We start from the raw sequence: 19417 nt of genomic DNA, 5'->3' as shown, positions 1-19417 counted from the left end.
CGCGGGGGAACGCGTGTACTGGCTTCCGTGCGTCTCCGAGGGCCCGGCGTGAGGGGTCTTCCCCGTTCTCTTTAGTTAGGGTTAACCTCCCGAGAGAGTTTACAGTAGTAGTGTGTAGTCGGGTGTTGTAGGGTTCAAAAGGGTGCGGCGTCCCGCGGCGGGCGCGAAACGACTCGGTTCGTGACCGAAGACGACGTCGGGTCGTCGATCGAGAGACGCGCTTTCGCCCCCCCCCCCCCCCGGCGCCGCGCTTCTCACCACGTCGCCGCGCCGTTGGACACGGAGAACTTCCTCGGGAACCACTTGATCGTCGGCGGCCCCGCGACGCACGGCCCGAACGCGGCGTCCCACTCCTTCATGAGCTCCTTGTCCCCGCGCGTCGCGACGTACGCGGCGTAGTCCGCCTCCTCGTGCCAGTGCTCGAAGATGTACATGGTCTGCGAGCCGTCCTGCGACGGGACGGATAGCGTAGATAGAATAGCGCGCGGAGACGTCGGGTCGGTCGTCAGCGGATGGATGGATGGATGGTATCGTATCATGACGCGCGAAGGGGAGCGGTCAGCGGTCGCGCGACGACGGGACGGACGACGCGACGCGACGGACCTCCGCGGTCTGAACGCCGATGTCAAAATCAACCGCGCCCTTCTGAGAGAGGGTGTACTTCAATCCCATCTCGTGGTCCTTGAACAGCGCGATCGCGTCGTCCGCTTTGCCGGGGGCGAGAGGGATGATGACGAGGGCCATCGCGTTGCAGTTGGGAGGGGCCATGGCGCGCGCGTTCGAGCGTGCGGGGCGCGCGGTGATTTGTGATCGAACCATAAGTTATCTGTCGCACGAACTCTAGTAACAACGACGCGGCGTGGGGAGTGTCGTCTTCACAGCCGGACGCGCGCGGGCGATGCGAAGGATGGCCGCGCGGGCGCTCGGTCGCGGGTTCTTCGCCACGGCGTCGCCGACGACGCGCGCGGCGCCGTGGACGACCGCGTCGACGCGCGTCGCGGCGTCCGCGTCGTGGCGTCGCGGTCGCGCCGGCGATCTCAACCTGGGGGGCGTCGGCGCGACGGCGACGGAGACGCGATGGCGACGGCGCCGCGGGCGTCGGTCGCGCCATCGCGGCGCGTCGTTCGCGTCCTCCTCCGCGACGACGACCGACACCGATCCCAGGCCCGCTCTCCCGCCGCCGACGACGGAGGACGTCCGCGTCGCGACGATGCGATGGCTCGACGACGTCGTCATCGGCGAGAACCTGTGCCCGTTCGCGCGCGCGCCGCGGTCGACCCCGGGCGCGATCCGCTGCGTCGTCGCGGAGGCGACGACGATCGACGCGCTGTTCGAGACGTTCAGGGAGGAGGCGACCGCGCTCGCGGGGACGTACACGGCCGCGGACGAGAAGTACGTGGACGAGGAGGAGGAGGAGGAGGAGGCGTCTCCAGGGGCGTCTGATGCGAAGAGTCTCTCCGAGCCGTCCACGACGCTCGTCGTGACCCCGCGCCTGGACGCGCTCGACGACGACTTCGTGCTGTTCCTCGCCGTCGTCGAGGAATGCGAGGCCATCTTAGAGTCCTCGGGTCTGTCGCGCAGGGTCCAGCTCGCTTCGTTTCATCCGAACTACTACTTCGAAGGCGAAGAACCGGCGGACCCGGGGAGTTACACGAACCGATCGCCGTACCCCGCGATTCACTTGCTTCGCACGGTGGACGTGTCGAGGGCGATCGACGCGCACCCGGACACGGAGGCGATCCCGGCGGCGAACGTGGAGCGGCTGCGGGAGGTGGGCAGGAAGACGTTGTACGAGACGCTCGCCGCCTTGCGAGCGTTTCGGTCGCGCTGACGAGCCGCCGCGCCGAAGCCTCGTCGTGATAACCTTCAGTTATTATTATAGGATAGTCTCATACAGTACAAATAGTCACATCGGCGGCGCGACGCGGCTGAGGAACCCGTACGTCCCCCCCGCGACGAGGAGGAACCCGCTCGCGGGCGTCACCCACGCCGTGTACGCGCGCGCGCTCATTATCTTCTGAAGGCTCCCCGTCACCGTCGCCGCCGCGAGCAGAGGCGCGACGTAACCCGACGTGTACGTCAAGAGCAGCGCGCCGCCGCCGACGGGGTCGCCGCTGGACGCGACGTATCCTAACAGCGTCGCGAGAACCGGCGTGCTGCACGGCGACGCGGCGAGCGCGAAGGCGAGGCCGGCGAGGTACGATTGCGCCGGCGGCGGCAGCGAGAGTTTTCGCGCGTCGAAGTCGTTGCCGAACGACGGGAACTGCACGACGATCACCTCGAGGAGGTTCAGGCCCATCGTCTGTTGACGTGGAGAGCGGTCATTGGTCAGTTGTGATGAAGACGACGCGACGTGGAAGAAACGTGCGGCTGAAAACGAACGAACGACATCCACGTGGACACGCCGGTCGCGCCGCGCGCGCGCACCGCGGCGAGCAGCGACACCGCGATCGGCAAAAGCTTATCGTCCCCTCCCAACCCGCTCTGCCCGTACGCCTTCCCGACCGCGGCCGCGGAGACGCCCAAGAGCGCGAGCGTGGACGCGAGCCCGCCCGCGAACGCCATCCCGTTCACCGTCATCGCGTCCGACTTGGCCTTCGCCGCCCTCGCCTCCCTCGCCGCCCTGGCGTCTTCGGATTCCTCCTCCGGATCGATCGCGGCCGAGATGGCGAGATCTTCCTGCCCCGCCTTGGGCGCGGCGTATCCGCCGATGTATCCGATCGTGAGCGGCAAGACGCTCAGCGTGCACGGCGAAAGCGACGTCACGAGCCCGGCGAGGAGGACGATCGCGAACGTGGCGGGGGTGACGCTCCCGGCGAGGGAGTCGCTGACGATCGAGTCCGCGGACTGCGCGGCGGCGAAGAGGCCCATGCTGATGTCGTCGCCGACGGAGCCGAGCGCGAGGACGTCGCGGAGCGGGAGCGGGACCCGCGCGGACGACGCGAAGGCGGCCGCGACGGCGTCCGCGGGGGAGAACGCGGACGCGGCGGCGAGCGGCAGCGCGTTCGAGCGGTGACGCGCGCCGAGACGACGCGCGCGGCTTCGAGACAGATGATGACGATGATGACCTCCGAGACGGCGACGCGTCGCCGTCGTCGTCGTCGTCGTCGTCGTCGTCGTCGTCGTCGACGGCGACGACGACGACGAGACGCGATGCGCGCACCCGCGCGAGGGCATCGCCGCGACGTGCGACGCCATGTGCGAACGAACGCGACGAGACGCGCGGCGCGTCGCACGGTGTGCGCCCGCGCCGCGGGCGCGGACGAGACGACGGGCGGGGACGACGACGATTCGAGGGCGCTTGCGCTGAGCGATGACAGAGGATGATCTTTTTCGGTCAGTGTGTCGTCGTTACGCGTACGTCGCGTCGCGTCACGTCACGTTCGCACGACGACGCGCCCCCCCCGGGTGTGATACCGCACCCCCTGACTCGGCGTGTACTTCTCGTTCCTCACCTGCACGGACTCCACCTTTATCCCGCTCACGCCGACGCCCTTCACCGCGAACGTCGCCTGCACGTCCACGATCTCTTGCAGAGAAACCGTCCTCGCGCGCGCCGTCTTTTCGCTCGAGGAACCCCCTCCCCCCCCGCCCCCGCCGCCCCCCTCGCTCTCCTCCATGTTCAGCGCGACGGTCAGACACGGCGTCTTATCCTTCGGGAACGTCTCGATGCTCCACAGCACGCTGTGCGACGCGTCGTCGTACGTCGCCACTCCGTGCGTGGACGTGGGATCCGCGAAGCTCGTCCTCGCGGGGAGCCGAACTTCCAATCGCACCGCCTCCACGGGCTTCTCCGCCGAGGGCTTCGTCCCGCAGACGATGGACACGCGGCCTTGCGTCGCCCCGAACGTCGCCTGCGGGCGGATGTACAGAGGGAGCTGCGCGGCGCGCGGGTCGCTGACGGACGCGAGAGCGCCGCCGCTGTGCCCCGGCTGCGACGCCGCCCACGCGTTGGGCTTGATGTACTTGGGTCGCCACGCGGAATCGTGCTTCGCGTTGGACGGCGCGCGCACTTTGTACGTCATCAGCGTGAACGTGCCGTCCGCGGGGACGAAAGACACGACGCGGTCGGCGGCGAACCGCGAGAGCCGCACGGACGGGTGGAAGTTGTACTCCTCGATGAGGTGCGAGTTCGACAGACCCAGCGACACGTCGGGCATCCCGCTGAGCCGGCAGTTCACCTCCACGACGCCGTGCACCTCCGACGTCAGGACTCGCCCCTCCGCGTCCAACGTCGCGTCGATGGACTCGATGACGTCGAGGTAGATCTCGTTCGACGCGTACTTGATGCCGTTCGAGCGCCACGGCAACGGCAGCGCCTTCGAGGGGTCTTGATCGCTCACGAGCACGCCCTGATGCCCGAAGACTTGCGACGAGACGCGATTCACGAGGCTCGGCGGAGGGACGAGCGCCTTGAGGCCGCCGGGGTGCGTGTTCACCGGGACGCCGCTGTCGAGCATCTCGTCCAGGAGCTGGTACAGCGTCACGTGGTGTTCCTATGGGGAGGAGGAGGATGAGGAGGAGGAGGGATGGAGGCGTCAGGGAGGGTTCGGACGAGAGGCGAACGAATCGAGTCGAGTCGGCGTCGAATCGAATCGTCGTCGAATCGTCGAGGGGCGATCGGGCGCGAGGGGATCGATCCGAACGATCGCTGGGCGACGCGCCTGCAACACCGCCTCGGTGACGTCCCCGAAGTACGACTTCAGAACCACGTGCAGCTGCGTCAGGAACTCGATCACCATGAGCGGCTCCGTCTCGCGCTCCGTCGTCGCCACGTACGTGATCTCCCCGCGCGCGACGTGAAAGAGGTACTGCGAGCCGTCGACGACGCACACGTCGCCGACGACGTTGCTCTTCGCGCTGAGCCGGTGCCGCTCCAAGACCTTGTCGCACGCGCCGAACGCGACCGCGGGGCCCCAGTGCTTGCACGCGCACAGCGCGGAGGTCTTGTTGTTCACGATGAACAGGCTGCCGATCCCCATGGCGAGCGAGCGCGATGGCGCGAGCGAGAGACGGTCGACGCGATTCGATTCGCGCGCTCGCCGCGGCTTCCCGATTCGACCGAGCGTCGATCCTCCTCCTCGGAGATCCGCGGGCGTCGCGCGCGATGCGAAGGAGCGCGCGCGGCGGGCTCGAGAAACGGACGAAGACGGCGGCGGTGCGCTTCTCGAGAAGCGTGCGGCGGGTTCTCGACGCGAGCGCGCGCGCGGAGGGATGCCGGCCGAGGGCGGGGAATCGGCCCTCATATCATTTTAACACCCTTTTTCGACAGGACGCAGCGCGATGTGACAGGAATAAGATTGGCATTCGACGACACTCTACTCGCGGCGGCGGCGCGCCTAACTCACGGTGAAGTGCATCCCGTTCGCGGGCGCGATCGGGATCGCCTTCGTGTGCTTCTTCCCCTGAGCCTTCGACGGCGCGAACGCGTACCGCCGCACGAGCGTGCCGAGCACGACGCGCGCCTCCAACAGCGCGAGATACTGCCCCAAGCAATTCCGCGGCCCCTGGATGAATGGCAAAAACTTGAAGTCCCTCATCTCGTCGTTCTCGTCCGCCTTCACGAACCTCGCGGGGTCGTACTTCAGCGGCTCCGGCCAAAGATCCGCGCGGTGGTGCACGCCCTGCAGTGACATGATCACCGTCGTCCCCGCGGGCACGCGCGTCCCGCCCAGCTCGTCGTCCTCCACCGCGACCCGAGTCACCACCGGGACGACGGAATACAATCGCAGCGTCTCTTTAAACGCCGCCAGGGTGTACTCCATGCTCGCGAGCTGATCGCGCGTCGGCAACGACCCTTTCCGCGTTCTCCCAAACACCCTGTCGCTCTCCCGCTTCACCTCTCGCATCATGTCCGGCGCCTTGGACAGCTCGTGCAGCGTCCACGTGAGCATCGCCGCGGACGTCTCGTGCCCGGCGAGGAGAAACGTCTTGATCTCGAAACACAGCTGCGTCTCGACGTCGGCGCCGTACTCGTCCTCGCGGACTTGCTCCAGAACGCGCTCTAAGACGTCGTCCGGGACGTCCTCCCCCGCCTGTTTCTTCCGCCACCGCGCGCGGACGATGGAGATGATCGCGTCGTCCAGCTCGCGCACGCGCGACTTAGGGTCGTTCCATACAAAGCGATGATATCGGGGTGGAGTTCAAAGGCGTCAGATGGAGTTGAAAGGCGTCGAGGGCGGGGATTGAAAGCGAGGGATGGGAGGAGAGAGACGACGGCAAAAGTCCTTAAGGAACGGCGTTCACCACGCCAACGCGATCGTATGGGAACCAGTGTATAGAACGCGCCTTATGCGCGAACCACTCGCGCGTCGGGATCCACGCCCTCCACGGCGACAGCGACCGCGCGTTGCACTCGTCCATGATGGGCAGGTACAGCGACGGGAACAGCTCGTCGCTGTCCTCGGGCGACAGCGACAGGATCGCCTCGCCGATGACTTGCAGCGTGAGCAGGCGGAACTCTTGCTCCATGTCCACGGCCGCCGCGGACGCCTTTGCGGCGTCGAGCTTGACGCAGAGTCGCTCGACCGCGCGCGTCGCGATCGCGATGATGTCGTCCAGGATTTCCACGCGGAGCGCTTTGCTGATGTGGCCGCGCATCTTCCTCCACGTCTCGCCGCCGCTCGTGACGAGGCCGGTGCCGAGGATCTCCAGGAACGGCGCGTACGAAAACTCCAGGTCCTTCTGGTAGTTTTTCAAGTTGGTCGCCATGACTCGCTTCATCGTGCTCGGGTCCGCGATGACGACGCAGTGGCGGTCGAATATCTGCACGCGCGCCGGCTTCGGCGCGGTCGCCGTCGCCCACATCGCGAAGAGGTCCCACGTGCACGGGTAGTTCCCGACGGCTCTGAACAGCGCGATCGTGTGTCCGATCAGAGGGACGTACCCTGGCGCCGTCGGCGTGTGTCTCAGCACGAACGCCTGGCGGTGCCATCGCGCGACGCCGTAGAGGAAACCCGCGACGGCGCGCGAGACGTAAAACGCGACGGTGAGCACCGCGAGCGCGACGGACGTCGCGATCAGGACCGGCTCCGAGGGGGGCGCGACCGCCATGTCGCGCGCGAGAGAGGCGGGCGCCCGAGCGCGCGCGTGTCGAATTCTGGTTATTGCGATGTGCCAGAGACACAGACGGCGGTGGGTGGCACTGCGGGAGCGCGCGTCGTTGAAAGGCGAAGCCGTCGCGCTCCCTTTCAAAAAAAAAGTTCACCGGTGGAGTTGAAAGCAAAAAACAGCAAAAACCTTCCGTCACTGGGGATTCCCGGGCGATTCCTCAGCCTAGTACTAATCCAGCCCAACCGTGCTTAAGTTCGATGTTCCGATGGGTATCGCTGTTCTCACGGTGGTATGAACGGAAGATATCTTCATGGGAACCCGCTCCGTATATATACCCATTTTCGAGATTTGACTTCGACTTATGGGTCGTCGATTATTAATTAATTATTTTTTTTCGTCGTTTCGGCGCGCACGATGAACAACGAGCCGCACGCACGATCGGTTGCCGCGAATCGCGAGCGCGCGCGGCCCGCGGACGACAGCCATGGCGTCCACGGGTCGACGAACCGCGCGGCGCGCGTCCGATCCGGGGAACCTGCAGCACCACTACGCGGAGCGCACGCAGTCGCGCTTACACACCGGCGAGGGGTTCGTGTCCTTCTACGACGAAGGCCAGGGCACAGAGTTCGCGTACGATATCGATCGAGGAAGCCATAATAGGATTTCGATGGCGGAGGCGTCGAAGAAGTCGCCGCTGAAGTACAGCAGCATGTCCTCGCGCACGGCGCGGTTCGGCCCCGTCGACGGCGCGCACAGGGACACCCCGGACGTGGTCCAGTACGAGATCGACCACCTGCACAAGTCCGGGTTCTCGACGACGATTCGAGATTCGCCGCGGAGGTACGGCGCGGAGTTCAAGTCGCGCGCGCCGAGGCTCGGGCACCAGAGGGGCCCGGACGGCGCGGACGCCTTCTACGACGGCGCGATACGCCACGGATCGATCATGGACGAGGTGGCCAAGTCACCGAAGACGTTCGTGCAGAGGACGGCGAGGTTCGTGCCGGACATGGGCGTCGGGAACCCGTGCGGCCCGAAGGAAGATCCGATCTACGCCGTCGATCGACACAACACCGTCGCGGATCGAATCGCCAAGTCGCCGATGTCGTACAGCACGCTTCGAAGCAAAGATCGAAGGTTTAAGTCCAAGCCGCAGACGTCGACACCGGAAGACGTAGGCCCGGGGGCGTACGCGCTCCCGCCCAAGACGGGCGTCACCGCGTTCCCGAAAGACTCGGACGCGACGACGCCACGGCGCCGAAGCACGCCGTTCGCGTCGACGGTGCCGCGCTTCAGAGAGACGACGGAGTTCAAAGACGAGGAGTACCGCAGCGGGGCGTCCACGTTCACGTTTCAGCGGGATCAGAAGGAGTGGCAGAGGAAGGGGATGGGGGGGGTCATGTCGAGGGCGGTCAGACGGACGTGACGGACGGACGAGGGCGCCGGAGGGCGCGGCCGTCCCCGTTCGTCGCGAGCGGTGTAGAACGATTTAATTTTTTTTCGTGTATTCTTACGCTCGCGCGCGGTCGCGTCGCGTCGCGCGGCGCCGCCGCGCGCGCGAGGGCTCTTCGCTCGCCGCCGCCGCGCGACTCACGCGGCGTCCGCCTCCGTGCCGTACCCGTACGGGTTCGCGCTCGCCCACTTCCACTGATCGACGCAACACCGCTCGATGTCCAGCTTCGCCTCCCAGCCGAAAACCTCCTTAGCCTTCTCCGTCTGCGCGTACACCTCCGCGGCGTCCCCGGGCCGTCGAGCCACGATCTTCGTCGGGATCTCTTTCCCGGACGCCTTCGCGAACGCGGCCACGAGCTCGAGCACGGACGTGGACTTGCCCGTGCCCAGGTTGACGGTGACGCACCCGTCGGGCATCGACGCGTCGTCGACGATTTTCGTCAGCGCCGCCGCGTGGCCGTCCGCGACGTCCATGACGTGGATGTAATCTGCGTCGTGATCGGTGGAGACGATGGAGCGTGAGCGAATATTCGCGATATGATATTCGCGCTGACGTGTCGATTAGAGGGGACGCGATCGGAGAGGATGGGATGGGATGGGAGACGGACGGACGGACGGACGGACAGACCTCTGCGCCCGGTGCCGTCCGCGGTTTTGTAGTCGTCCCCGAACACGCTCAGCACCGGCCTCCGTCCGACGGCGACCTGCTGAATGAACGGCATCAGGTTGTTCGGGATCCCCTTCGGATCCTCGCCGATCCTCCCCGAAGGATGCGCGCCCACGGGGTTGAAGTACCTCAGAAGAATCACCTTCCACTCCGGCGACGCGGCCTGCATGTCCGTCAAGATGTGTTCCACGAAGAGCTTGGTTCGCCCGTACGGATTCAACGCCGCCGTGGGGAACTCTTCCGTGCACGGCACCGTCGCGGGCTCGCCGTACACGGTCGCGGAGGACGAGAAGATTATCTTGCGGCACCCGTGCCTCTCCATGACGTCCACGAGCGCCATCGTGCCGACGATGTTGTTGCGGTAATACCGCATCGGCTTCGCCACGGACTCGCCCACGGCTTTTAATCCCGCGAAGTGGATCACCGCGTCCACCTTCCCCGCGGCGGCGAACGCCTTGTCCATCTTCACCGCGTCCAAGATGTCGCACTCGTGGAAAGTCAGCTTCGCGGCTTTCTCCTCGCCGACGAGCTCCCTGACGCGCCGCAGAGACTCCTCCGAGGAGTTGTCCAGGTTGTCCACGACGTGCACGACGCATCCCGCGGTCAGGAGCTGCGTCACCGTGTGCGAGCCGATGTACCCCGCGCCTCCGGTGACGAGCACGGTCGCGCGCTCCAGCGCGGCCATCTTCGAGGCGGAAGCGAAGCGCGTGGGAGGGCGAGGGCGGGAGCGGGGGGCGGGAGCGGCGGACGACGCGCGAGTGCGAACGCGCGCGCGGGAAGTGCTGATGTCGAACGCGTTATCTGGTTGGACGGTCGAGGATCGAGGATCGATCGAGGATCGAGATCGATCGATCGATCGATCGATGGGTCGAGGATCGATCGATCGATGGGTCGAGGTTCGATCGATCGATCGAGCCGACGCCGCTTGAAAAGAAGGTGCCGAATTCTCGGACGTCGAAGCTCCCGGCGCCGGCGTCGGTCGTCGTCGCGCACACCGCCGCGCGCGCGCGGACGCGGCGACGTCGCGATGAAGACGCCGAAGGCGAAGGCGAGAGGCGACGGCGCGCGCCCGGCGTCGTCCGGGAAGAAGGCGAAGAAGGTCGGCGACGGCGAGAAGACGCGCGCGAGCGCGAACGCGAAGAAGAAGCGCGCGGGCGCGAGACGCCGCGACGACGACGCATCTCGCGACGGCGGCGACGGCGACGACGGGTCCGCGTTCATGCCCGTGCCGTCGTTCGACGGCGACGGCGACATCGACCTTGGCGGCGAGGCCCCGGCGTGGGAGTCGTACGACTGGGAGGGCGAGAAGAGCGCGAGGAAGCGCGCGGCGGAGGCCGCGGCGACGCGCGCGGCGGCGGCGGCGGATCCGTCGGACGGCGCCGTCGCCGAGCCGTCGAAGACGCGACCGAAGAAGCGGTCCAAGGTGGACATGCGGTTCGGGTCCGAGTGGGACAAGGCGCGGCAGCGCGATAAGCAGTACGGCGACCGACGAGAGGCGAAGCGGCAGAAGTACGCCGCGCTGCAGGCCGCGGCCGCGGACGACGACGACGGCGGCGACGACGACGGCGACGACGGCGGCGGCGGAGGCGGCGGCGGCGGCGGAGGCGGCGGCGGCGAAAATAATGAAAACGGAGGCGTCTCGGGAAAGGTCCTCGGCCGGCGACGCCGAGCGGCGGAGAAGCGCGCGCGCGCGGCGGAGAAACGCCGCGCGGAGCGCGCCGCGAGAGGTCTCCCGATCGACACCGAAGCGAAGCGGCTGCCGAAGAAGCTCGCGGTGGGCGCCGCGGCGGGGGTTAACGCGCTCGACCTCGACCTCGCGACCGCGACGACGACGCGCGGCGGCGGAGGGTCGAGCGGCGGCGAAGGGTTGAGCGATAAGAACGCGAAGCGGAAGGCACGACGGGAGAAGCAGGAGCGCGCGAGAGCCGCGGAGGAGGAGACGGCGAAAGCGGCGAAAGCGGCGAAAGCGGAAACGAAAGCGAACGCCGCGCCGACGCCGACGCCGACGCCGAAAGAGACGCCGAAGGAGAAGGCGCGGCGGGAGAAGCGGGCGCGCGCGGCGGCGCTGGAAAAGGAAGCCGCCGCGCTGCGCGCCGCCGCGGAGGGGGACTCCGACTCCGACGACGACGACGACGACGACGCGGAGGAGGAGGGAGCGAACGACGGCGAGGAAGGCGACTGGGGCGAGCGGTGGAGCACGGACGAGGACGAAGAAGACGCCGCCCTGGACGCCGCGCTCGCGGGGACGGACGACGACGAAGACGAAGACGAAGACGAACCGTCGTCGTCCGAAGAAGAAGAAGATGAACCGTCGCTATCACCGCCAACGCGTCGACACTCCGAACCCGCGACGACGACGACGACGACGACGACCGGAAAGACGTCGCTGATGGACAAGATGCGCGCGAAACTCAGGCGCGTTCTATACGCTGGTCCCCATACGGCCGCGTTGGCGTGGTGAACGCCGTTCCTTAAGGACTTTTGCCGTCGTGTCTCTCCGCCCATCCCTCGCGTTCAATCCCCACCATCGACGCCTTTCAACTCCATCTGACGCCTTTCAACTCCACCCCGACATCGCTTCGTATGGAACGCCCCTCAGCGGCGGCCGCTTCCGCGCGCTCAACGAGAAACTCTACACCGCCACCGGCGCCGACGCGCTCGCGATGGTGACCGCCCAGCCCGGGATGTTCGCGGCGTACCACGCCGGGTTCAGAGAGCAGACGAAGGAGTGGCCGTCGCGCCCCGTGGACGTCTGCGCGCGGTGGTTGCGCGCGAAACCGGACGGGCTCGTCGTCGCGGACCTGGGGTGCGGCGACGCCGAGCTGGCGACGCTCGCCGGGAAGGCGCGTTCTATCTTACGCCGGTCCCCGTACGACCGCGTCGGCGTGGTGCACGCCGTTCCTTGAGGACTTTCTCTCCCGGCGCATCTCTTCACCCACCCCCGGTTGGTTTCAATCCCGACGCGCCTCGACGCCTTTCAAACCCATCTGACGCCTTTCAACTCCACCCCGACGTTCGCTCGCGTGTGCCGTCGACCCTAAGGGAAAGACGGTGCGCTCGTTCGACCTGGAGAGCGACGCGCCCGGGGTGGTCGCGTGCAACATGGCGAGGTTGCCTCTGAAGGACGCGAGCGTGGACGTCGCGGTGTTCTCGCTGTCGCTCATGGGGACGGACTACGGCTCGTTCCTCGAAGAGGCGCACAGGGTACGTTTGTTTCGCGGCGTGCGTCCTTTCGCGTTGGCGTTCGTTTTCGCAGCGTTCTCCGACCGCCCCGACCCCGCGGCGCGCGGCGCGTGTTCAGTCTTCTCGCGCCCGTCTTCTCTCCGTGACGGGCGCGCATTCGTTCAAACACGCGAGATGAAACGTACGGACGCTTCCCTTTCACCGGCGGGTGAACCCTCGTGAGCTCGCCGGCTGGAACAGCCCCGATAGTCCCCTTCGACCCGATTCGCCGAGACGGACGCTCTCACGCGCGACCGTCTGGTCGCGTTTGATTTATTTTCTCACCTCCTGTCGTCTTCTCGTCGTCGATCAGGTCCTTCGACCCGGCGGCTTGTTGTGGATCGCGGAAGTCCGCAGCCGCTTCGACGGCAGCAACGGCGGCGCGACGATCGAGTCGTTCGCGGCGACGCTCAGCGCGTTAGGGTTTAAGATGAAAGGCGCGCCGGACGAGAGCAACAAGATGTTCTTCACCGTCGTCTTCGTCAAGAGGAAATCGCAAGTCGAAGTCGGGAATAAAAAGCCAAAGTTGAAGTGGCCGCCGCTGAAAGCGTGCAGCTACAAGCGGCGGTGAGAGCGATGCGCATGATATGGTTCGACGCGTCGTGATTTAGTTCGAGGCTATCATAAATATCATAAAAGAATGATGAAGTGAATGAGAGGGGCCTCGCGCGAGGCCCCGCGAAAAAAAATCTTCCGACCAGACGCGAGGCGGCGTCACGCGCCTCCGCCTCCTCCCCCCGCGGTTCTGCTCTTCCTCGTGAACGGCGAATACAACACGTCCACGTACTCCCTCCTCGCGCCGACGACGACGCGCATCACCCCGTGCAACACCTGCGCGCTCAGCCCCCACACCTCCATGGGCATCTCCCCGTGCGTCGCGTTCGCGTTGAACACCGGCATCGGTCCGATCCCCGGCACCAGCCGCGCCTCCACGGAATCCGCCGACAGCAGCTTTTCGAGACTTAGCGCCATCATCGTCGGCGACTTCCCCTCCAGCGCGTTCAGCCCCTGCATCGTCGCGATGTCCACGCGGCCGAGGTACGCCACGACCGGCGTCACCGCGCGCTGCGTCGCGACGCACGGAACGTCCGACGTGGACCCCAGCACGGTGATCGCGTCGCCGTCCGCGCCGCCGCGTTCCTTCTCCGAGCCTCTGAGGTCCCCTCCTCCTCCTCCTCCTCCTCCTCCTCCCCCTCCTCCGCGCGGCGCGCCGAGTCCCAGCTCCTCGCGCGCGATCGCGATCGCGCCCGCGATGTCTCCCGAGTCGTGCACGCTCCTCGGCGCGGTCGGGAACCCCGCGTGCGGCGCGCCGAAGTCGTCCGGGCGCGACGTGAAGATCACGTGTGGCACGCCGTCGACGTCGTGACACAGCGGGATGAGCATCGCGACCGCGCGCGGGACGTCCGCGCCTTCGATGCGCGACCGCGGCATCGTCGCGAGGTCGTGCTCGATGCGCGCGATGTCGTGAGGGTTCAGGAGGCCGCCGAGGTACGCCGCGGCGTGCGCGCCGGTCTCGACCGCGAGCGGCATCGACGCCATCGTCGCGGCGGCGACGCGCCACGGCGCGGATGCGGACGTCTGCGCGCCTCCCGCTCGCGAAGCGACGCGTTGGGGTGGGGTCGCGACGCGCGCGGGATCGACGCGCGACGCGGCGGTCGCGATCGCGCGTCGCGCCGCGCGCGCGGTCGCGGCGAACATCTTCGAGCGCGCCCCTCGCGCGAGAGCCGCGTCGCGTCTGCGCCGGCGCCCGTCGCGCGCGTCGCGTTCTGATGAGGTCGCGTCGCGCGGCCGTCGATTAGTTGTCGCGCGGGCTTCAAAATAATATTCGACGCGCGCTGAGAGCCCACGAGAGCCGTCGGTTTGAGATCCGAGCACTTCGTGACTGCTCGCTCATACGTAGGATCCGCGTACCGTACTACGTCGTCGACTCCCCCGTCCGCCGCCCTTTCTGTTCCACGAGACTTTCGCGAGAATGCGCCGTCGGCGGCGCGGCATTCCTCCCTCTCCCCGCGCGCGTCATGTCGGCCGCGGACGCGCTCACCCAGGACGACTGGGTCCCCGCGCAGGAGGTCTTCGAGTCCGGCGCGGACTTTCGATTCGCGGAGAGCGCGCGGATGTGTCGCAAGCGCATGCGCGAGATCGAGGAGCGCGACGCGAACGGCGAGGAGGACATGGAGGAGGAAATAGACGAGCACGAGTGCGAGCGCCTGCGCAAGGCGGCCCGGCCGACGTACGAGCAGGTCGTCGGCAAGGCCAGCGGCAGGGCGTGGAAGCCGCGCGCGGAGAAGAGGGCGGCGTCGTTCATGAAGCCGCAGACGGGCGGGATGAAGACGTGGGCGCAGAAGATGGAGGAGAAGGCGAAGAAGAAGGCGTTCGCCACCGAGATGCGATCGCGCCAGGACGACGCGCGGGCGGCGCGGAAGAAGGAGCACGAGCGCCTCGCCGCGAAGAAGAAGCAGAAGCAGGAGAACGTCATGAAGACGGGGCTGGGGAACTTCAAGGACCAGGTCACGACGCAGGCGACGGTCGCGAAGCGGTCGCGGAAGAACGACAAGCGCGTGAAGAAGCAAAAGGCGCTGAAGATGACGTGACGTGACGATGAAGACCACCAATTCTTTCGCTCGACGAGTCGCGTTGTATTAACACACCTCCTACATAACATCTCGTTCGTCCACCGCTACGCGAAGTACGACTTCAGCGACGTCATGTGCGTGCGTCCTCGGCGGCACGCGGTGAGCGCCTCGACGTCCGCCTCCAGCGCGGCCAGCTGCGCGGCTTGTCTCGACTCCAGCGACCGCGTCGCCGCCGACGCCGCCGCGCGCCTCGCCCTCGCGGCGCCCTTCGCGCCCTTCGCGCCGCCGTCGATCTTCTTCTTGCGCTTCGCCGTCTTCGTCACCGCGGGCGGCCGGATCGACATGCGCTCGATGCTGTCGCGAGCCTCGAGAAGCCGCGACCGGCTTTGGAAGCTCTCCTCCGCGCGCCGCCGGGCGCGCGGCGGACGCTCCGGCGACGGCGACGGCGCCGCCGACGCGCGTCCGCCGGCCGCGGCCGCAAGCGCAGCCTCGACCGCGAGCCGCGCCGCGGCCTCGATCACCTCCCTGGACACCCCGCCGGGCGAGCTCGACGTCGGTTCGTATCCGCGGCGGTTCGCGTTCGCGTTCGCGTTCGCGTTCGCGTTCGGCGCGGTCGCGGCGGACGCGTCGACGCCGACGCCGGGGCCGTCCTCCGACCAATACATCGCGCTCGGCGGCGCGCGCGCGTCCCCGGTCCAGTACCCCCGCACGGTGTCGCAGTTCCGCGCGCGCGTCGTCGGCGTCGGCGTCGTCGTCGCCGTCGGTTCGGCGTCGGTTCGCATTCGCGTCGGTTCGCCTTCCGCGACGCGCGCGCGTTCGATCTCCGCCCTCGCCGCCGCCGCGCCCGCGCGCGCGGCGAGCACCTCCGGCCTCTCCGCGCCGATCCTCGGCGGAGTCAGACCGGTCGCCCCCGGAGCGAGGCCCTCGTGGCTCTCGAAGCTGAGCTCGCGGTCGTCAACGCGCGCGGCGCGCGCGCCGGAGTCCCACCCCGCGGCGTCCGCGAAGAATCCCTCGTCGATGAACGCGCCGTCGTCGTCGTCGTCGTACGCGTCGTTCTCGACGCGCTCTCTCTCCTCGCGCTCGCGCCGCAGCGCCGCGGCGTTCTTCTTCGCGGCGTCGCTCGCCTCCGCGGCGCTCTCTTTCAAGTCCTCGTTCGCGGCTTGGAGCGTCCGAACCCTGAGCTTGAGCTCGTCGATCTCGCGGTGATTCGCCGCGATCGCCGCCGTCGCCGCCGACTCCTTCTCGCGAAACGTCTCCTCCGCGCGCGCGCGTTCTCTCGGCATCGTCTCCCTCAGCGCCGCGATTTCCCTCGTCAGCTCCTCCGCGCGCGCTCTCTCCGCGTCGAGCTCTTTCCCGAGCCCCACGACGTTCGCTTTCTCCGTCTGGAGCTCGGCCTCGAGCCTCGCGACGGGTTCGCGCGCGGCGGATTCGGCGTCGTCGCGATTTCGCGCCGCCTCCTCGAGCATCGTCATCCTCTGCGTCTCGAGAAGGTTCTTCTGCTCCTCGAGCTGGCGCAGGAGCTGGCGCTCGAGCGCTTGGAAGTCATCCTTCTGGCGCGCGAGCTCGTCCTCGCGCGCGTACCGAGCGTCGTCCGCGTTCTTCTGCAGTCTTGACACTTTCTCCTTGTGGTACGCCTCGAGTTCTTCGATCCGCGCCTTCTCTCTTCGCAGCTCGCCCTGCGCGTCCGCGCACGCGCTCTTCGCGTTCGCAGCCTCCACCTCCGCCTTCTCCACCGCCGCGCGCGACGACGCGACGGCGGCGTCCAGCCGCTCCAACTCCGCGTCGCGCTCGCCGACGAGCTTCAGGTTGTACTTGAAGTCGGTCGTGAGCTGTTGGAACTGCTGCTTCACCGTCGCGAGCTCGGCGTCTCTCGCGCGCAGCCTCTCCTCGACGTCGCGCGTGCGCGAGTTCAGCGCGCCCATGCGCTGCTCGGACAGCGCCACGAGCTCCTGCGCGCGACGAGACGAGACGCGACGCGATGCGAGGAGGGGGAGGACGCGCGGCGGTGAGACGGGCGACGGGAGACGCGCCGCGCGATGGTTGGCGGAGGGGGGGAATTGGAGTGGAGGAAAGAGGATGAAGATTATAAAACGTCGCGGGGGGGGTCTCTACGCGCCTTCTCCTTCGCGACGATGAGGTTCCGGATGTTCGTCGTCGGCGTCGGCGGCGGCGCGGCGTCGGACCGTAATGAACCGAGCGCGCCGCGCGCCTTCGGCGTCCGGTATCCCCCCGGCGTGCTCATCTCGCTCGAGCCTCCGGCGGTGTGCGCCGAAAGGGAACGACGCGAGCGAACAAACAGAGGTGCCGCTCGCGAAAAAATTCGTCGCACAAAAAATAGCGCGCAGCGCGTTCCGATTTACGAGTCGAGCTAATCCCTCGGGTCTTTAACCCCCGAAAATAGGATAAGGCTGCGTAGTACGATACGAAACGCCCTCTTCTGACTGCGCGCGCGTACGAAACTCTCGCTCGATTCTCCGCCGTCCGCGTCTCGGAACGCACGCCGAACCGAGAGAAGGAAGGAAAAGGGGCGCCGTCATGGGGCGACGTCGTCATCCGCGCACTTCCCACGCGCGCGCACGTCCCGCACGTCGCCGCGTCACGCCACTCGCCGCGCGAACTTCCGCGCGCGCACGCGACTCCGCGCTTCGCGCCGCCGCGAGGAGCGAAGAGCGTCGTTCCGTGCCTCGCGCGCGCCGAGCGAATCGCCGCGCGCGCCTCGAAGAAGAAGAAGAAGAAGGCGCCCGCCTCTCTTCCTCCTCCAATTAATTGAGGATCGACCCGCGGTCGACGCGCTCGAAGGAGACGCGCGCGCGCGCGACATGCCCGCGCACGTCGTGACCCCCGCGGCGTCCATCGCGCGCGCGTTCGCGCGCGCGTCCGACGCGGCGTCCGCGAAGGCGACGCGCCGCGCGTTCACGCCAAGCGCGAGATCTCGCGCGGCTCTCCGCGGCCGCGCGCCGTCGACTTTTCGCCTCTCCGGAACCCCCGCACCTCGAGTCGTCGGCCGCGTCGTCGTCGCGTCCGCGGCCGCCGCCACTCCGAGCGCGGGCGAAGACGCCGACAACACCGCGGGCGGCGTGCCGTCGTGGCACCCGGACGTCCTCGACCCGGACCAGATCGACGGCGACGTCCCGACGCCGGGCTTCGCCACCATCGCGTCCGCGCTCGAGGACGTCGCCGCGGGTAAGTTCGTCGTCGTCCTCGACGACGAGGACCGCGAAAACGAGGGCGACCTCATCGGCGCCGCCGACGCCATGACCGCGGAGTCGATCGCCTTCATGATCAAGCACACCTCCGGGCTGCTCTGCGTCGCGGTGGACGACGAGACAGCGGACCGACTGAACCTCCCGCTCATGGTCACGTCCAAAGAGAACGAAGACGCGATGAAGACGGCGTTCACGGTGTCGTGCGATCTCGCCGCGTCGACGACGGGCATCTCCGCGGGGGAGCGCGCGGCGACGATCGCGAAGCTCGGCGACGCGAAGGCGCACAAGGACGAGTTCGTGCGCCCGGGGCACGTCTTCCCGCTGCGGTACCGCGAGGGAGGCGTGCTGAAGAGGACGGGGCACACCGAGGCGGCGTACGACCTCGCGAAGCTCTCGGGCCGCGGCGCCGCGGGGGTGTTGTGCGAGATCACGAACGACGACGCGGAGGGCACGATGGCGCGCCTGCCGCAACTCCGCGAGTTTTCGAAGAAGCACGACCTGAAGATGATCTTGATAAGCGACCTCGTGAGGTACCGACGCAAGCGCGAGGTTTTGGTGCGGCGAACCGCGAGCGCGCGCGTGCCCACGGAGCACGGCGCGTTCACCGCGGTTTCGTACAAGAGCGAGACGGACGGCATCGAGCACGTCGCGTTCGTGTACGGCAACCTGGACGACGAGGGGAAGGAGAACGGAGGGTCGCTCGCGGACGGGGACAACGTCCTCGTGCGCGTGCACAGCGAGTGCCTCACCGGGGATATCTTCGGGAGTTCGCGGTGCGACTGCGGGAACCAGTTGGACATGGCGATGCAACGCGTCGCGAGCGAGGGGAAAGGGGTGATCGTGTACCTCCGCGGGCAGGAAGGCCGCGGGATCGGCTTGGGGCACAAGCTTCGCGCGTATAACTTGCAGGACGAAGGGAGGGACACGGTGCAGGCGAACGAGGACTTGGGGTTGCCCGTGGACTCGCGCGAGTACGGCGTCGGCGCGGCCATCTTGCGCGACTTGGGGGTGAAGACGATTCGTCTCATGACGAATAATCCGGCCAAGTACCACGGGTTGAAAGGGTTCGGACTGACGATCGTCGGACGGTCGCCGCTGTTCGCGCCGATCACGCTGGAGAACAAGCGCTACATCGAGACGAAACGAGCGAAGATGGGGCACATGTTCGGCGACGAGAGCGGCGCGTTCGAGGAAGCCGTCGAGGCGGCGGAGGAGGTCAACGTCGAGGTCGCGTGACGATTCGATTC

General features: G+C 67.5%; 12 protein-coding genes across 12 annotated transcripts; 5 read left to right on the top strand and 7 right to left on the bottom strand.

Moving 5' to 3' along the window:
* Nucleotides 1-254: 254 nt before the first annotated feature.
* MICPUCDRAFT_39600 (uncharacterized protein) lies at nucleotides 255-768 on the bottom strand (the record flags this gene model as incomplete). Its single annotated transcript, XM_003058299.1, has 2 exons — nucleotides 255-449; nucleotides 604-768. 2 exons carry the CDS (start codon nucleotides 766-768, stop codon nucleotides 255-257), a joined length of 360 nt encoding a protein of 119 aa, XP_003058345.1.
* A 139-nt stretch (nucleotides 769-907) lies between these two features.
* Nucleotides 908-1831, top strand: MICPUCDRAFT_57735 (uncharacterized protein; the record flags this gene model as incomplete). Its single annotated transcript, XM_003058653.1, has 1 exon — nucleotides 908-1831. The coding sequence occupies one exon, from the start codon at nucleotides 908-910 to the stop codon at nucleotides 1829-1831; it is 924 nt and encodes a 307-aa protein (XP_003058699.1).
* A 29-nt stretch (nucleotides 1832-1860) lies between these two features.
* On the bottom strand, nucleotides 1861-2871 carry MICPUCDRAFT_45492 (uncharacterized protein; the record flags this gene model as incomplete). Its single annotated transcript, XM_003058298.1, has 3 exons — nucleotides 1861-2302; nucleotides 2428-2610; nucleotides 2737-2871. The coding sequence occupies 3 exons, from the start codon at nucleotides 2869-2871 to the stop codon at nucleotides 1907-1909; spliced, it is 714 nt and encodes a 237-aa protein (XP_003058344.1). The 3' UTR covers nucleotides 1861-1906.
* Nucleotides 2872-3334: 463 nt separating this feature from the next.
* MICPUCDRAFT_33314 (uncharacterized protein) lies at nucleotides 3335-5196 on the bottom strand. The gene is made up of 3 exons (XM_003058297.1): nucleotides 4665-5196; nucleotides 4003-4496; nucleotides 3335-3897 (listed from the first exon to the last, which is right to left on the bottom strand). Exons 1-3 carry the CDS (start codon nucleotides 4980-4982, stop codon nucleotides 3378-3380), a joined length of 1332 nt encoding a protein of 443 aa, XP_003058343.1. The 5' UTR covers nucleotides 4983-5196; the 3' UTR covers nucleotides 3335-3377.
* A 143-nt stretch (nucleotides 5197-5339) lies between these two features.
* Nucleotides 5340-7053, bottom strand: MICPUCDRAFT_57732 (uncharacterized protein; the record flags this gene model as incomplete). Its single annotated transcript, XM_003058296.1, has 2 exons — nucleotides 5340-6101; nucleotides 6238-7053. 2 exons carry the CDS (start codon nucleotides 7051-7053, stop codon nucleotides 5340-5342), a joined length of 1578 nt encoding a protein of 525 aa, XP_003058342.1.
* A 484-nt stretch (nucleotides 7054-7537) lies between these two features.
* On the top strand, nucleotides 7538-8476 carry MICPUCDRAFT_39597 (uncharacterized protein; the record flags this gene model as incomplete). Its single annotated transcript, XM_003058652.1, has 1 exon — nucleotides 7538-8476. One exon carries the CDS (start codon nucleotides 7538-7540, stop codon nucleotides 8474-8476), a length of 939 nt encoding a protein of 312 aa, XP_003058698.1.
* A 164-nt stretch (nucleotides 8477-8640) lies between these two features.
* Nucleotides 8641-9854, bottom strand: MICPUCDRAFT_39596 (uncharacterized protein; the record flags this gene model as incomplete). Its single annotated transcript, XM_003058295.1, has 2 exons — nucleotides 8641-8990; nucleotides 9131-9854. 2 exons carry the CDS (start codon nucleotides 9852-9854, stop codon nucleotides 8641-8643), a joined length of 1074 nt encoding a protein of 357 aa, XP_003058341.1.
* A 342-nt stretch (nucleotides 9855-10196) lies between these two features.
* On the top strand, nucleotides 10197-12962 carry MICPUCDRAFT_57729 (uncharacterized protein; the record flags this gene model as incomplete). Its single annotated transcript, XM_003058651.1, has 4 exons — nucleotides 10197-11499; nucleotides 11585-12066; nucleotides 12212-12411; nucleotides 12602-12962. The coding sequence occupies 4 exons, from the start codon at nucleotides 10197-10199 to the stop codon at nucleotides 12960-12962; spliced, it is 2346 nt and encodes a 781-aa protein (XP_003058697.1).
* Nucleotides 12963-13105: 143 nt separating this feature from the next.
* Nucleotides 13106-14089, bottom strand: MICPUCDRAFT_57728 (coenzyme a pyrophosphatase; the record flags this gene model as incomplete). The annotated part of the gene is made up of 1 exon (XM_003058294.1): nucleotides 13106-14089. One exon carries the CDS (start codon nucleotides 14087-14089, stop codon nucleotides 13106-13108), a length of 984 nt encoding a protein of 327 aa, XP_003058340.1.
* A 320-nt stretch (nucleotides 14090-14409) lies between these two features.
* MICPUCDRAFT_57727 (uncharacterized protein) lies at nucleotides 14410-14982 on the top strand (the record flags this gene model as incomplete). The annotated part of the gene is made up of 1 exon (XM_003058650.1): nucleotides 14410-14982. The coding sequence occupies one exon, from the start codon at nucleotides 14410-14412 to the stop codon at nucleotides 14980-14982; it is 573 nt and encodes a 190-aa protein (XP_003058696.1).
* Nucleotides 14983-15068: 86 nt separating this feature from the next.
* MICPUCDRAFT_57726 (uncharacterized protein) lies at nucleotides 15069-16886 on the bottom strand (the record flags this gene model as incomplete). Its single annotated transcript, XM_003058293.1, has 1 exon — nucleotides 15069-16886. The coding sequence occupies one exon, from the start codon at nucleotides 16884-16886 to the stop codon at nucleotides 15069-15071; it is 1818 nt and encodes a 605-aa protein (XP_003058339.1).
* An 897-nt stretch (nucleotides 16887-17783) lies between these two features.
* Nucleotides 17784-19406, top strand: MICPUCDRAFT_45490 (uncharacterized protein; the record flags this gene model as incomplete). Its single annotated transcript, XM_003058649.1, has 2 exons — nucleotides 17784-17795; nucleotides 18081-19406. The coding sequence occupies 2 exons, from the start codon at nucleotides 17784-17786 to the stop codon at nucleotides 19404-19406; spliced, it is 1338 nt and encodes a 445-aa protein (XP_003058695.1).
* Nucleotides 19407-19417: the final 11 nt, after the last annotated feature.

The sequence above is a fragment of the Micromonas pusilla genome (genome assembly GCF_000151265.4).
Source record: "Micromonas pusilla CCMP1545 genomic scaffold MICPUCscaffold_5, whole genome shotgun sequence".
Lineage (NCBI taxonomy): Eukaryota > Viridiplantae > Chlorophyta > Mamiellophyceae > Mamiellales > Mamiellaceae > Micromonas > Micromonas pusilla.
This window is presented reverse-complemented; position numbering and strand designations above follow the sequence as displayed.

Bases quoted from the DNA above. Each gene is read 5' to 3' on its own strand.
- MICPUCDRAFT_33314 (XM_003058297.1), bottom strand. From the start codon at position 4,982: ATGGGGATCGGCAGCCTGTTCATCGTGAACAACAAGACCTCCGCGCTG. The intron at 4,497-4,664 runs GCGCGTCGCCCA...TCCTCCCCATAG, and splicing joins TCACCGAGGCGGTGTTGCAG to GAACACCACGTGACGCTGTA. The intron at 3,898-4,002 runs GTCCAACGCGAA...CGCGTCCGTCAG, and splicing joins ACGTACAAAGTGCGCGCGCC to CGACCCGCGCGCCGCGCAGC.